Genomic DNA, 15,970 nt, shown 5'->3' on the forward strand with positions numbered 1-15,970 from the left:
ACGAGGATTACGAATGCAGTTTACCCTAAAAATATTTGGAGTTTGGAATGTGGAAAAATTGGAAAAAGACCAAGTTCGATTCTGAGTGGAAAAAATACGTAAATGAGTGGGTATCCAACATGTAGAAGTGACGATGAAAGGAAGAGATATTTTTATCATACAAAATGTGAATAATTACCACATTATTTTCGTAGTTGTTATATGTACAAATCCAGAATGGCCGTTGTTTTACTAAAATATATCATCTGTATTAATAATTAAAAATGGAATTTAAAATCGTACTAGAAGCAATTAAAGAACACGTCTCAAATGTTTCTTCAACTAACAATTCATGATACAAATCGATCGAACACTTGTGGTCCAAATCAAAATCATCTAATGATTCAATGAACGAAATTCATTGCACAAATTTATAAGCAAAAAAAAAAGATCATTAATTACGATGATAAGGTCTCGTTTTCAAGAATCAAGCCCCAAGATTTTTGAATCACTTGATCACTTGTTATTGGGCAATAACTCGAGATTTGGACCTTTTGGAATCCGACCCACTCGTAATTGGTCCCTCCCGATTTTAAAAGAACAAATTCGTCGGATTATTCGGATTAATTTAATGTGAACAAAAGGGAAAAAACGAATGTCGCACGTTCGAGGATAAGTCGATATACGTAAGTGTTCTCCAAGCCATGCAAATAGAATCATCTTCCCAATCATTGGTTTTAGGGTTTATCACATTTTATAATGTCATTCAACTTAGATTTTTTTTTTAAAAAAAAAATATTAAAGATTCAATGTGGTTTTGTTAATGTTTAATTTGTAACTTGTTGTACCCATGGTTCTTTCATTCGTAAAACTTGGGAAAAATTCGAAATATCATCATCATATATATATTTTTGGTCCTACAGTTACTCAAGTATTTGGATATTACTCCATCTGTTTTACTAATTTAGGGTTACGGGTATTTTCACACAAATGTAGAAATTGTTTGAAAAAGTAAATTTTGTAAAGTAATTTATCATTTTACTCTTATTTAAGGAATATTTTAATAGAATAAAATAATTATATAAATATTTAATGATGTTAATTTAATATGGGTAAATTGATTTAAAAAAATTAGGAAATATAACCTTAAATGTGGAAAGTAGTAATATAATTGAGACAGATGAAAAAAAATAATAACATAAATTAATGGGACAAATGGAGTAATAAATTTGTTTTTCCTTTTATATTTATTTTTTTTCTTTTGGTCGGATTGATGACATAGCAACAAACACCAAACAATTTATTCAAAAAAAAAAAAAAAAACAAACAAACAAACATCAAACAATATTAAGAATTATATGAGTAAATATCTACGTGATATCATTATTTTAGCGTAAAATGAAAAGTGAAAAAAACAACAACTTATTGCTCTAAGACTAGATTTTGACTAATAAGAATATCGAAACCACATTTAAACCACTTTATAGGATGCTTTCTGAAATTTTTCATCTCAAGTATGATCTCCCGATGTTATTAAAAAAAATAATCATAATATTCCCGCACGTAGGACTATAGAATTTTCGCAAATGGGAAGCTTATAATTTAAGAAAATTAAAAGAAAAAATACAAATCTAGAAATTAATTAATCGGCGTTATTTTTGTAATTGATCTAATCAATTTTAAACTCGTTTAAATTAATTAAAGTGTGCGGTGTGCCTATTTTCCTTTTATCCGTACCACATTTTTTAATATTACTTATAGCCCCAACTTATCTGAGGTCCTCAAGAAGCTCAATATGTTTTATTCCCGGCCCAACAACAAATCAGTAGATTGCTCAGTGAATAATGAACAATCTATATATAAACAGATTCTTTTTTTTGCAAGAAATAGCAGTTCCCGTCAAAACATATAAAACATGTGCACATTAATTATATCCATCTACCAATTCTAAAATTAAATTCAAAACTTTTCAAAATCATATTAAAATTTAAATTATGAATCTTAATAATATAAAATAACTTAAAATATCTGAATCGATTCTGACATTTCATTACATTTTTTTTATTTTTTGTTAATTATCAATTGTCTCCTTATTATTTATCAATAATTGATATTTTTAAAAATAATAACATACATAATTATTTATCATATATTTATGTGAATATATTGATTTTGAAATAATATTAAAAATAATAATATTAATATATTTGCACACGTGATCAACATAATAAATACTATGAATAGATAATTATCAACTATATATATATAATAAAGAATATAAATTTGAACAAATAATAACAAAATATGTAATACATAATTAGATTAATTGTTACGAATTTTAATAATTAAATAAATAAATAAATATTATAAATAAAATTTAAAATAATTATTTAAAATATTATTAATTTAATTTCAGTTAATTATATATATATATATGTGTATGTGAAAATTTTCATTAATGGCATATATATGATAATTTGGTTCAAAATATCATATTTGATTGGATATTTCAAATTTTAAAATTTGATTGAATGTTTTAATACTTTCGGCTTCAAATCTATATATATATAATAACTGAGTTTTTGCCAAATATAGTAAAATCCCGCCAAAAACTTTAAGCTAAAATAGGAAACAAACTTTATTTAATTCTATTTATATGTTTTATGCACCGAAATTTATTTTAAATATTACTTAGAAATAGTTGTCATTTTCATATATATCTATATATATAATGCACAAATATAATTGATTCAAATTAACTTACTTTATAATAATTTTATTTGCCAAAAACTTACGCTTAAATTGGTAGATATTAATTAATACTATAAATATAATAATAAATCAATTTTCAATTTAAAATTTTCTTAATCACTTTATAAAAAATAATTAATTATTTGAGTCCATATATATTTCAAAATATCTTACAATACTATAAATAATAATGTACAAATGTATTATATAACAATTTATTTCATTTAGTATTTCGAATTTGCTTCATAAACAATTTTATACGGAACTAAATTCATCTGAAAACATGCTTCCAATGCCAACGAACAAACTTTTCAAACAATTATCATATATATATGAAATCTTCAATAAATGCTATATATATATATTATATAATAATAACAATAACAACAACAACAACAACAATAACAATAATAATAATAATAATAATAATAATAATAATAATAATAATAATAATAATAATAATAATAATAATAATAATACAACAAAATTTTGCAGACTTCCCAATTATATATAAAATTTTCAATAAATGATAAAATTTTTGTAATTTAGAATTAAAATTTATATGGGTCAAAATTCGTTTGAAAATTTGCTTCAAATCAAATTTTGAAACAAATTACCAAATCAAATTTTGAAACAAATTACCGCATATATGTGAAATTTTAATAAATTCTAAATTTCTATAATAATACAACGAATTTAGAATATTTCTCAATTACATATAAAATGTTCCATAAATAATACAATTTACCTAATTTAGAATTAAAATTTAGAAATTTTACAGAAATAAGGAGGTTCATTTTTCTTTTTAAAAAAGTTTATGTTAGAATACAGAAGATAATATTATTCGCAGAAAAATTTAATTCGTTTTAAAATATTTACCATATTTATGAGAAATACTTATATCATTTGAGATAATCTTTAAATGGACATACCAATTTTGTGTGATTACATTAAATTCTTTATCTTGGTTGATATAACTCTTATTAATAGAAATAATATAAAAAGATATTATAAAAAATCATATATTATTTTTCTATCAGAATTTTTAAAAATAAATATTTTTCAAAAAATTCAAATTTTTTGTCGATTAATAAATTTGATTAAAAATGATAATTATTTTTTAGAATATGTTAAGTAAATTTATATCAAGGTTCTAATTAAGATACAATATAGATTTATGGAAAGTCAATATACCAAATATTATAGACGACGCTCTTTTAAAAATTCTGAAAATGTAATATTTTATAAAACAAATGTTTTCGAAATAAAAAAAATCATAATTTTCCATCAAATATATTTGAATTCAAGAAATTTAAATATTTGACGAACGCAGAAGTCATCGACGAATCAAAATTTTTTGTCATGTTTAATCTTGAAGTGTCGTGTAATTAAATGATCTTAGCATGCATTTATTATTATATTTTAATTTGTGTTAATTTATCACTTTATTTTTCTAGATGTGATTGGGGTAAATATTGTTATTTTAATATCTTATTTTTGTGGTGATTATGAATTTTAATTCTTATATATTCCATATATATTTATAATTTTTTAGGCACCACAAGTTAGCATGCACTTTGTGGGAAAATTTTATGGATAAAATGATGATATTTTTTTTATTACAATTGGTGATGATCCTGTATTGAAAATAATTGGTGATCAATCACATAAATTTAAAAATATTTATATACACATAAAAATATACGATGTAGATCATATATTGTAATTTAGCTTTTTTCAACAAGAGAAGTCGCATGTTGTAATTTAGCTTTTAAAAAATATTTCATCAAATAATTTATTAAATTAAAAATATTTATATAACACACATAAAATACATTTGTTTTCTTATTAGTTTTTTTATGGTAAAAGAAAATATTTTTAATTTTGTCTGCATTGAAAATAAAAATAATAGAAGAAGAAAACTTAAAAATAAATTTACATTATTTTTTATTATAATAGAAATAATATTTATCTGGTTTTATGAGAGTATATACTTTTGAAAGATAACTACACAAAACACTAAAAAAAAAATAATAAAATATAGTCCATAATTTTTTACCATAGATTTTTTTAACAAGATAATTATTTTTTTTAATTTTAATATTCATTATAAAATTTTTTCCTATCAATTATCTAATTTCGCTCTTTAAGAAAACTAAAAACAAATATAATAAAAAATATTTGCAATTAAAAACACATATAAAAGAAAAATATGATAGATTAAACAAAGATAATTTATTAATGAACATATTTTTGGTCTTTAAATTTGAAGAAAAGTATAATATTCTATCTTATTAGTTAAAATTTATAATTTTAAACCATTTATAATTTTTAAACTCCGAACAAATTGTAATTTTATTTTTTTTTTTTGCAAAAAGGTTATTGTTAAAAAACTTTTATATTTGGTTTTTGTGTATATACACTTAACAATTTTTATAATCTTACCAAATTAAATAAATTTATCTATATGAAAATTTTACCCACTATATTAAATTAAAATAATAAAAAATTTTAAATATGATTTGTATATTGTTATTTTGGTCTATTAAAAAATAAATTTAAATAGTTTCCTTTTATACATTGTTAAAAATGGGTTAATTAAAGTATGAAACAATATTTTTTAGAATTATAAGATTTTGTGGGACATTACGTTTTAAAATCCTAAAGAGTTGTAGTATATAATAATACTAGAGAGAAATAAAAAATCCAAAATTATATTGAAGATACCATAATTTGGTCGCCAAAATGATCTATATATACTTAAGGACAACAAACCGTATCGTACAAAAAATATATGTCATATCGAAAAATATTGAATAAAAATATTTTGTACCGATACCGCACCAAAAATTTTGATATATACCGAAATCGGTGTACCGAAAATTTTGATACATATAATTATCATAACGATTATACCAAAATTTTATGATATACAGAGATTTCGATACGTATTGATCGGTATATATATTCAACTTTATACAAAAAAAACTTTATATTTTTTAAAAGTTATAAATATATGATATTATTAAATTTTAAATATATTCATTATATTTTATCAATATTTTTAAAGATATTCAAACGATTATACTTATTACCAATATATTTAATCGTTAAATATATAAAATAACACACCGTGCATCGCACGGGTGAAAAACTAGTTTATATAAAATCAAAGTTGTGAACTATATATAGTAGGTTCCTTTATAAAATTAATGCTAAATAGAAAATAGTAAATAATGTTATAAATGATAATGTACCAATATATGGTTTAAAATTTAAAATTTGATTGGATATTATCACTAAATTTTAATTTCAGTTACTTTATTGTGTTATATATGTGTGTGTGTGGAATTTTCATAAATATTATATATGATAATATATCAATTTTCGGTTCAAATTTAAAATTTAATTGATATATCACTAATTTTTTAATTTCAGTTAATTTGTTGTGTCAATATATATCTAATGTGATCAATATTCTTAGATTTTAGTTAATTTTTTTGTGTACATATTTATTTATATATATGTGAAATTTTTTATAAATTTTATATATGATAATATACCAATTTTCGGTTCAAATATTGAAATTAACTAGATGTTATCAGTATTTTTTAATTTCAATTAATTTTTTTTGTCCATATATGTAAAAATTTCTTCAAATAATAAATAATAATTTGCCAATTTTTTGGTTTAAATTTTTAAATTTGATTGGATGATAATGATAATTTTTAATTTCGCTAATTTTTTTCGTTGATGTATATGTGTAAATCTTGAAAAATAATATATATGACAATATACCAATTTTCGATTTAAAATTAAAAATTTGATCGAATGTTATCGCTAATTTTTAATTTCAGTTAAATTTTTGTGTATATATATATATGTTAAAAATTTAAAAATTCTATATACGATACTGTACCAATTTTTTGTTCAAATTTGAAATTTATAGGATAGTATCAATACTTTTTAGTTTTATTTAATATTTTTGTTTAGTTTATCAATGTATGTATGAAAATTTTCATAAATGTTATATTATAATGTATCAAATTTTTGTTTCAAAATTTGAAATTTGATAGAATGTTATCACTGCTTCTTAATTTTCGTTAATTTTTTGTGATATAAAAATTTTCATAATTGATATATATGTTAATGTATCAATTTTGATTGGCAATTTGATCGGATATCACTATTTTTCAATTTCAATTAATTTTTTTGTATCAATGATGTTAGGATCGATGGAGTGTTTAGAAAAAAAAGGGGTGAATGAACACTCCAAAAATATATTCTATTTTGCAGGGAGCTGGAGTTAGCAACAATTCAAGCTCATCTTGTCGGTTGAAGTAGAAGCATCATCCTACTAAATTAGTACAGAAACAGACTACTGGACGTCTACTGAAGCTCAACGAAAAGAACGGTGACACCAAATTTGTTTATGGAAATTTCGAAGGATAAAACCTTCTACGTCTCTTCTTTTTCTGTTTTTAAAAGGTATTCATTAGAAGTTTTGATTGGTACACTCTCTAGTACAAACCCATTTCAATAGGGCTTATCTACTGCCTACTGAAACTCCTAGTATTCTCACAATCTAACTTTTGAAACGACTTCGTTCAAAAGTTTACAAATCTCAGTACTTGATACTCAACAAACAATAACAAATATTAACGCACAATATTTATCTTTAAAGATCTGATATATCGATGCGTGTGTGCAATAGTATATTTTGAATGGGTACTTGAATGTTTGGCTTGAAAGCAGTAGGGTTCTTTTGATGAATTTTTCTCTTCATCTCTCTCTCTTCATCTCGAAGTGGCCGATCAGCTTTATATAGCTGTTGGTTCCAACGTCCATAAACTGCTCTATTTACTCTTTTATGATTGCCCGTGAAACACAGAATACATGTATCAGATTTATGTGTTCTAAAAGAGATGTACAATAAATGCTCAGTACGATGCATTAAATGCGATGTCTTATCATATCAAAATGACTATTTAATATACGTTGTACTGAACCTTGCTTGTCTACCAGTTCTGTTCTACTGGTTCTGATGAATTTGTGTTATGTTGTTTTTGTTCTACTGATAAAGTTCTACTGGTTAAACCTCCGGACGATTGACCTTTTATGGTTGGGGGTGATTTTAATATTATTGAGGATCCGTTGGAATTTTTGGTTTTTTTAATCAACCGGGTGGCATGCATGAGTTCTCCGAGTTTATTGTTGCGGCGGGTTTGGTTGATGCAGGTTTTGTTGGGTCCAGATTCACCTGAAAAAAAAAAAAGAATCTGGAAGCACCTCGATAGAGTTCTGATTTCTCCTTCCTGGGCTAATTATTAGAATTCTCTTAAGGTGGAGCATCTGCACAGAGGATCCTCTGACCACTGCCCACTTCTTATCTCGGCGCCTTTTTTGCCTAAACCTAAGGGATCTTTCAGGTTTCAAAGTATGTGGTACTCCACCCTAATTTTTTGTAGACAGTGCGATTAAACTAGAATAATCCTTGTTTTGAGAGAGGTTTATCTCGTCTTATTGTCAAGATAAAGAGGTTAAAAGGGCACCTCAAATGGTGGAACAAGGAGGTGTTTGGTAATATCCTTGATACAGTTCAGGTGGTGGATGCAGCGGTTACCCAGGCTGAGGAGATATTTGATTTGAACCCCTCGGAGGAGAACCGATTGGCTTTATCTTTGGCTCAAGCTAATCTGGCTTTTTTTCTGTCTATGAAAGAAGCGTTTTGGAAACAGAAAGCTTCGGATAAGTGGTGTGTTGATGGTGAAAAAATATACTAGATTTTTCCACAATATGGTGAATCGGCGGAGTACTCATAATAATATATATCGGATTTGGGAGGATAGCATGGCAATTGAATCGCTCGAGCTTATACAAGACTCTGGAGTTCATTTTTTTTAGCAATTGTTGATTGGAAAGCCTATTGCTTTTAATAGAGCAAATTTTGATCATATCCCTGGATTGTTAGCGGATGCAGATAACTTGATGTTGGAGGAGCCTATTTCAAAGAAAGAGGTTTATGAGAGAGTGGTCTCCTTAAATGAGGAAAGTGCTGCTGGCCTGGATGGTTTCTCTGCGGGGTTTTCTAGGAGATGTTGGGATATTATTAAAGTCGTTCTCGTTGCTGCTGTTAGTGACTTTTGGTCGGGTTACTCTCTTCCCAGGAGTGTCACTGCTACAACTATTATCTTGATTCCTAAGATAGATTATGCTCAACGGTGGTGTAATGGACTGGGTGCGTCCATCTGCTTCTGGCCCATCTGGCCTTCTGCTCTGGGGGCCCAGGCCCATTTCTCATGGTCTTCTTCCCACCTGGAAAGGGGAGTTTTTGCCCTCCCCATGATTCGAACTTGCACCACCAGGCTTTAAATGCAAACTCTTCTGAATCCTGGTACCATTCTCAATGGTACCAGGATTCAGAAGAGTTTGCACTTAAAGCCTGGTAAAACTCCCCTTTCTAGGTGGGGAGAAGACCATGAGAAATGGGCCTGGGCCCCCAGAGCAGAAGGCCAGATGGGCCAGAAGCAGAGGGACGCACCCAGTCCATTACATAAAAGGGCGCCCTTTTATGTAATGGACTGGGTGCGTCCCTCTGCTTCTGGCCCATCTGGCCTTCTGCTCTGGGGGCCCAGGACCATTTCTCATGGTCTTCTCCCAACCTGGAAAGGGGAGTTTTTTCCCTCCCCAAGATTCGAACTTGCACCACCAGGCTTTAAGTGCAAACTCTTCTGAATCCTGGTACCATTGAGCCCTCCCCAGGATTCGAACTTGTACCACCAGGCTTTAAGTGCAAAATCTTCTGAATCCTGCTCAATGGTATCAGGATTCAGAAGAGTTTGCACTTAAAGCCTGGTGGTGCAAGTTCGAATCCTTGGGAGGGCAAAAACTCCCCTTTCCAGGTGGGGAGAAGACCATGAGAAATGGGCCTGGGCCCCCAGAGCAGAAGGCCAGATGAGCCAGAAGCAGAGGGATGCACCCAGTCCATTACAGGTGGTCTGACTTTAGACCTATCAGCTTATGTAATGTGGTCAATAAGATTATCACAAAGCTTATCACTAATCGGATTCGGCGGGTTCTTTCAAGGATTATTTCTTCTTCTCAGAGTGGTTTTGTTGCAGGCAGGCTCATCTCGGATAACATATTGCTAGCTCAAGAAATGGTTCACCACCTAGACCATCCGATAAGAGGGGGTAATGTCATTATGAAGCTGGATATGGACAATGCGTATGATCGAGTGCAGTGAGACTTCTTATTCCAAATGCTTAGGGCTTTTGGTTTCTCATAGTTGTTCTGTCATATTGTCTTAAGATGTGTGAATAACTGTTGGTTCTCTATCAATATCAATGGCTCTCTTTTAGGTATTTCCAGTCTCAGAGAGGGATTAGAAAAAAAGACCCTTTATCTCCTTTGTTGTTTATTATTGCTGTAGAATATCTTTCCAGGGGGTTGGACTCGTTATTTGAGCGGAACAAGAGCCTTCAGTTTCGAACAGGAAGACCTTTTAGATTGTCTCATCTGGGTTATGCTGATGAAATTATTCTATTCTCCAATGGCTCGATTCCTGGCATACGACTTATTCAAGATTTTTTTATCACTATTAGCAGTGTTCCGGTCAACTCATTAGTAATGCCAAGAGTTTCATCTTTACATCAAAGAGTGTTCGCAGGAAAATAAAGGGAGATATTATTATATTACTGGTTTTGGAGAAGGTGTGCTGCATTTTCGATATCTGGGAGCTACAATGTTTGTGGGGCATCGAAAGAGTTCATATTTCAATCACATTTTTGCAAACGATTCTAGGAAGCTTCAAGGGTGGCAGTCAAAATCTCTCTATTTTGGTAGTTGGCTGGTGTTAATCAAAAGTGTCCTGTGTTCTATGCCAATATTTTTATTCCAGGTGCTGCAACCCCCAGGAACAATTCTTCATCGATTTGAAATGTTGTGTGATAATTTTTTATGGGGCTCGAATCTAGGGAGACGTTCCATTCATTGGATATCTTGGGCGAAGATTTGTCTTCCGACTACTGAAGGAGGTTTGAGGATTCAGAGATTCAAAGATATGGTTACTTCTTTCTCAATTAAACTTTGGGTTCAATTTTGCATGGTGGATTCTCTTTGTAGGGACTTCCTGCTCTTGAAATATTGCTGGACAGACTTTCCTGCAGCGGTAAAACTTGTGAAGAACATGTCATCTTTTTGGTGGAGAATGTTGAAGGTTAGGAGTAGGGCTGAACCGGAGATTGGGTGGCGTATTGGGGATGGTAATGTCAGTTTCTGGTTTGATTCTTGGGTCCTGGATGGCCCCCTATCCGCCTCATTACAGGTTCAGGGCCAATCGTCCAAATTATTTAGTTGGTACTTGACTGATCGTGCCTGGAACTTGGATCGTTTACTCTTGGTGGTTTTGCAAGAAGTAGCTTTGCGCATTTTGGAGGTGCCTATCCACCCATCATCGAAATATTTTGCTATTTGGAAATTATCGATTACGGGCAGGGTTCTCTGTTAAATCGGCCTGGGAGTTGGTGCAGAACAGACACAATGTAATTGGTTGGTTTCAAGGATGTTGGTCTAGGCTTCTTCGAACATCTATGTCCATTTTTTGTTGGAGATGGTATTTCAAGAGTCTGTCAGTTGATGATATTTTTCAGTCTAGAGGAATTTCCTTGGCTTCCTTGTGTCAGTGCTGCCACGATCGAAAAACTTTTGAGCATATATTCTTCTCTAGTAACATTGCGATGAGTGTTTGAAAATTTTCTGCTACTGATTGACGTTCAGAATTGCCATAATTTTTTGAGTTGGAAGGTGTTTGAATATTGGTGTCATCAAGGTCATATTAAAGAACTACTGCCGTTTTTGATTATCTGGTTCCTTTGTAAAGCAAGGAACGATCATAAACACAGGGGTGCTCGTATCCAATCGACTAGAATAATTGGGTGTATTCACGATTTTATTAAAGGCCTTGGTCGAGCTGGATTGCTGAAACACAGGAATTGGAGGGGTTGTGAGGAAGTGGTTGAATCGTTGGGTTTCCAATGTCAAAGATACAAGTCTGTTCAAATTCGGGTCATTAGGTAGGTGCGCCCAGCTGTTTGGCAATTCAAATTAAATTCAGGTGGTTGCTCGAAAGGGAATGGTGATTCAGGGATTGGGGGCATCATTCGGGATCATTTGGGCTGTCCTATTCTAGCTTACCATGATGCGATTGGTGTTGCTACTAACAACAAGCCCGACTCTGTGCCATTCTGAAGGGCTTGCAGTTATGTGTGCAGTTTAATTTGTTCCCTTTGTGGTTGGAAGTAGATTCCATGGTAGCTATATCATTTATTAAGGCGGAACATACGAGTTAGAAATTCACGGTTATTCAAACTCAAATTAAACGGATCATCTATTCGAGTAATGTCAGGATGCCGCATATTTATAGAGAAGCTAATTCTGCAGCAGATTTTTTGGCTAACTTGGGAGTGATCAAGGGAGCAGCTGTTTTATATCCTGAAGACTTTCATCACCACCTCAGAGGGATCTACATGCTAGAGAGATCAGGATTGCCTTATATTAGAGTTAATTCTAAATTTTAATGGTTGTAATTTTCGGTTTTTGCCTTAATTATTTTTTTTGAGCTCTTGTTATTTGAGAGGTTTGGTCTTGCCCCTCTCTCTTGTATTTCCTTTTTTATGCAATAAACGGGTAGGGGTCTGCCTAACCCCCGCCACAACAGGCGGTGATCGAAAATGAAAATAAAAAATATATATATAGAGTTTCTTTCAAGTGCCCACCTATAATGCCCACCACCATGCCCACCAATGATGTCGCACTATTCTATTGGACCTACAATTTATCACATCTTTATCACATCCAATAGAATAGTACCACATCATTGGTGGGCATGGTAGGTGGGCACTTGAAAGAAACTATATATATATATATATATATATATACATAACTAATCGAATTGTATGACTAAAATATTATTTTTTGTTTTTTAAAACTTAAATATTATTAAACATAGTGTGTGAAATATGGATAATTTTGTTCCTAAGGATGTCCGAGTTGGTGAAGCAAGCGTTTGACAAATGATCAGAGTTTGATTTCCCACACCAAAACTGTTGGGCTGTGAAACACAATCAATCTTGATTTTAAATTCAACAAAAATTGTTATTGTGTTTCTAATATATTTACTCAAGTGTGAAGTTGTTAAGCTCAAGATGGAAGCCAAAATTAAAATTTGGCCAAACTGAATTTCTGGCGAGCTCTAGTTTTTTTGATTATATCTCACATCTGAATGATGAAAATGATTATTCGTCAAGATGACTGCATAGAAGACTCAATTTCGTACATATTGTATTTCACGTCTGTGGGGAAAAACGGATGTTACGTTATCTAGATCAAACTGGCGTCTCAAGACCAAACTGAATTGGATCAATCGAGCAAGAAAACAGAAGTAGTTGACCTCGAGCAGTTCTGGTATTTTGGTCATATCTTGCATCTCGGTTATCCAAATGGAATGATTCAGCATTCGTTAGAGATTAAATCTCTCATATGAAATCCAAATGGAGTGATTCTTGACGCGTTGGAAATACAAAACAAAGGGCTACAACTTTCATGTTCATCACTTTACCCATATATCAACGGATCCACATATCCAAAGTGAAGTTTGCTAAACTCCTACCTAAATGAAGCTTGCTCAATTTCTACAAAACTGAGTTGCTCAACTACTACAGTACCAGTTTCGTACTAAAGTTCAGTTGAGCTCCAAGATCAGTTTAGTTCCAACAGTATAAAAAAGTCTCCAACGGCTCTGTTTCTGTCTCTATCAGCTATATCACATTTGGAGCCTATAAATACAAGATCTTGAATATCAAGTACAAGCTTCTGAAGGGGAATTCAAAGGCAGAGGGCAACTAAGCTGATTATCAGCTAACTTAAGCGACCTGCAATCGAGTGGCTAGGAGTTCTAAGATAGGCAGTGGGTAAGTCCTTGTCTTGGAGTGGGTTTGTACAAATGCGTTGTATAAATCAAAGTCTTCTAGTGCTATCCTTCCAAGGAGGAAGAAGGGGTGACGTAGGAGATTGAGCTCCGAACATCCATAAACAAATTCGTGTCTATTTATTTATCGTATTTACTTTACTTTTGCTACTGTTTTTAAGATGCATTGTTGAAGAATTTTATGTGTTCTTCATATAAAATATTATACATTAAACTTGTTTGATAAAATGCTTCAAGCAAACTGTTTTCATTATTTCAAGTTGCATATTTTTCAAATGATTTACAAAATGTAAATCGGTTTCTACGAAATATTATTTTGAGTTTATTCGCTTGGTTTGAAAATCAAACTCGATTTAATTCATCGGTGCTCAATATTTCAAGAATCGAACTATTGTAGCTCAAAATATTTTTTAAACTTCTGTATTTTTCCACCAAACCCGATCCAACAAAAACTTTATCGGACGAGCATTTCACACAAGGTTATTTCAGTGTGGTTTACCTAGTTATTGTAGTTCGAACACTATTATTGTATTACGCCAAATGTTTACCTAATGCATATCAAAATTCAAAAGCTAGTGACTGCGAATTTCATCATCATCAAACAAAAAGATTGAGAACTTTGCCTTTGTACGACGCTACTCTCAATTTTATGATAACTTATTTTAAAACCACAATATTAATTTTTTTTATAAGAAACTTTTTGTTAGATTGTAAATATAAGAAATACTATATTTTTTGTGTTCATGTCAATTACAAAAATATTTATTTATATTCTTTGGTATGTAATATTATTTTACGAACTTCGTTTTCGCACCTTGTATGCAGTGTTCAAAAAGCTTGATGTTTAATTTCTTTTAAGTTTGAAGCTTCTTCAAAACGCTTCTCTTCGACCTAAAGCGGTAACACAAACGGTTAAACATAAGATAGCCATATTAAGTCTCATTTAATACGCTTAAATGTGATTTTTATAAAATAAAATTGATTAATAATACAAAAAAGGAGCACAAATTAGCGATTTTACTAGTATATGATGTTATCAATCTTAGAAATGTATAATCTTGGATGGTTAAATGTAACGATGATGAGAATATAGTACATAATGAGAGATATTAAAACTAATGTTATAAAGTAAATTAGTTAATTTATTTTGTGTTTGATGACACGGGAGATGAAATAAATGAGGAAATAAATTGAATTAAAATCTCACAAAAAATTAATGTAGTACACTTGAACTTATTATTTTGTGAATTATTTACTCCATTAATTTGTTTAAGATAACTAAAATTATTATTTAAATTAAAAACGATTTTTTATGCTTAAACTCGTATTAATATTGCTTAAACTTAAAAAGCTTATATCTCGATTCCCACGCTTTGATACGCTTGACCTTTTTTTTTATACTTGCTTTGTATGTATTTTATTTATATGGGGTATATTATGCACGTTCCTCGAAGTTCAAGTGCAATGATTTCCATTGTGGACTTTTTGTTTTATGTCTTGAAGACGCGTTACAATAAGAGTCCCACTAAAACTAGTAATATATATTATGATAATTTAATTATTCTAGTCCCTTTGAAAACCATATTTTTCAGAAATATACTTATTTAATTATAAATTGAATCCAAACTTTTATTAGGAAGTTATTTGTATATATATTTATACTATTACTAGCTTGCTATTCATTTAAAAATTGTATATTATACTAACTTTAAATTAACTTAGTGAAATCTAAACAAATTAAACCGAATACACCGAATTTTACTACAAAACGGAACGAAAAAACCGAAATATTGGAGTCGAAAACCGAACTTATAGAATTTTTTTTTTAAAAAAATCAAGTTTAACTAACAAAATTAATATAAAAACTGAACTAAATAACTTTAAATTTTATTTTTTTAAAATAATATATTTTTTAGTCTAGATCTATTGTCAAATAAAATTTTATCAAAAATCATAATATTTATATCGTAATAAACTTTATTAAATAATATCAAATTTTTTTAAAATAAAAGTTCGATTTATCGGTTAACCAAATTAAAGTTTTATGTTAAAAACCGAAACTGAACTGAAATAATCGATATTTTAAAACCAAAATTTCGAATAAACACGAATCAGTTTTCAAATTAACTCAATTCGTTTGCTTATTTCGGTTCAAACGAAAATTTTGCTCACCTCTATATTGTACTAAATTTCTGCTAGATATGGGTTAAAAAATAACTTAATAATTGGAATATAATTCTTTGTTGGAAATTT

The 15,970-nt window shown here is 29.7% G+C and overlaps 1 protein-coding gene across 1 annotated transcript; it reads left to right on the forward strand.

Moving 5' to 3' along the window:
* Positions 1 to 9,653: 9,653 nt before the first annotated feature.
* LOC140862649 (uncharacterized) lies at positions 9,654 to 11,239 on the forward strand. Its single transcript, XM_073265681.1, has 4 exons — positions 9,654 to 9,752; positions 9,836 to 9,972; positions 10,092 to 10,344; positions 10,631 to 11,239. The coding sequence occupies exons 1-4, from the start codon at positions 9,654 to 9,656 to the stop codon at positions 11,237 to 11,239; spliced, it is 1,098 nt and encodes a 365-aa protein (XP_073121782.1).
* Positions 11,240 to 15,970: the final 4,731 nt, after the last annotated feature.

This window comes from Henckelia pumila, chromosome 4, assembly GCF_033568475.1.
Source record: "Henckelia pumila isolate YLH828 chromosome 4, ASM3356847v2, whole genome shotgun sequence".
Lineage (NCBI taxonomy): Eukaryota > Viridiplantae > Streptophyta > Magnoliopsida > Lamiales > Gesneriaceae > Henckelia > Henckelia pumila.

Excerpts from the sequence above, each read along its gene's own strand:
- LOC140862649 (XM_073265681.1), top strand. The coding sequence starts at position 9,654 with ATGGGCCTGGGCCCCCAGAGCAGAAGGCCAGATGAGCCAGAAGCAGAG. Across the intron at positions 9,753-9,835 it reads CTTTAGACCTATCAGCTTAT|AGTGGTTTTGTTGCAGGCAG; the intron begins GTAATGTGGTCA and ends TCTTCTTCTCAG. Across the intron at positions 9,973-10,091 it reads AATGCGTATGATCGAGTGCA|GTATTTCCAGTCTCAGAGAG; the intron begins GTGAGACTTCTT and ends GCTCTCTTTTAG.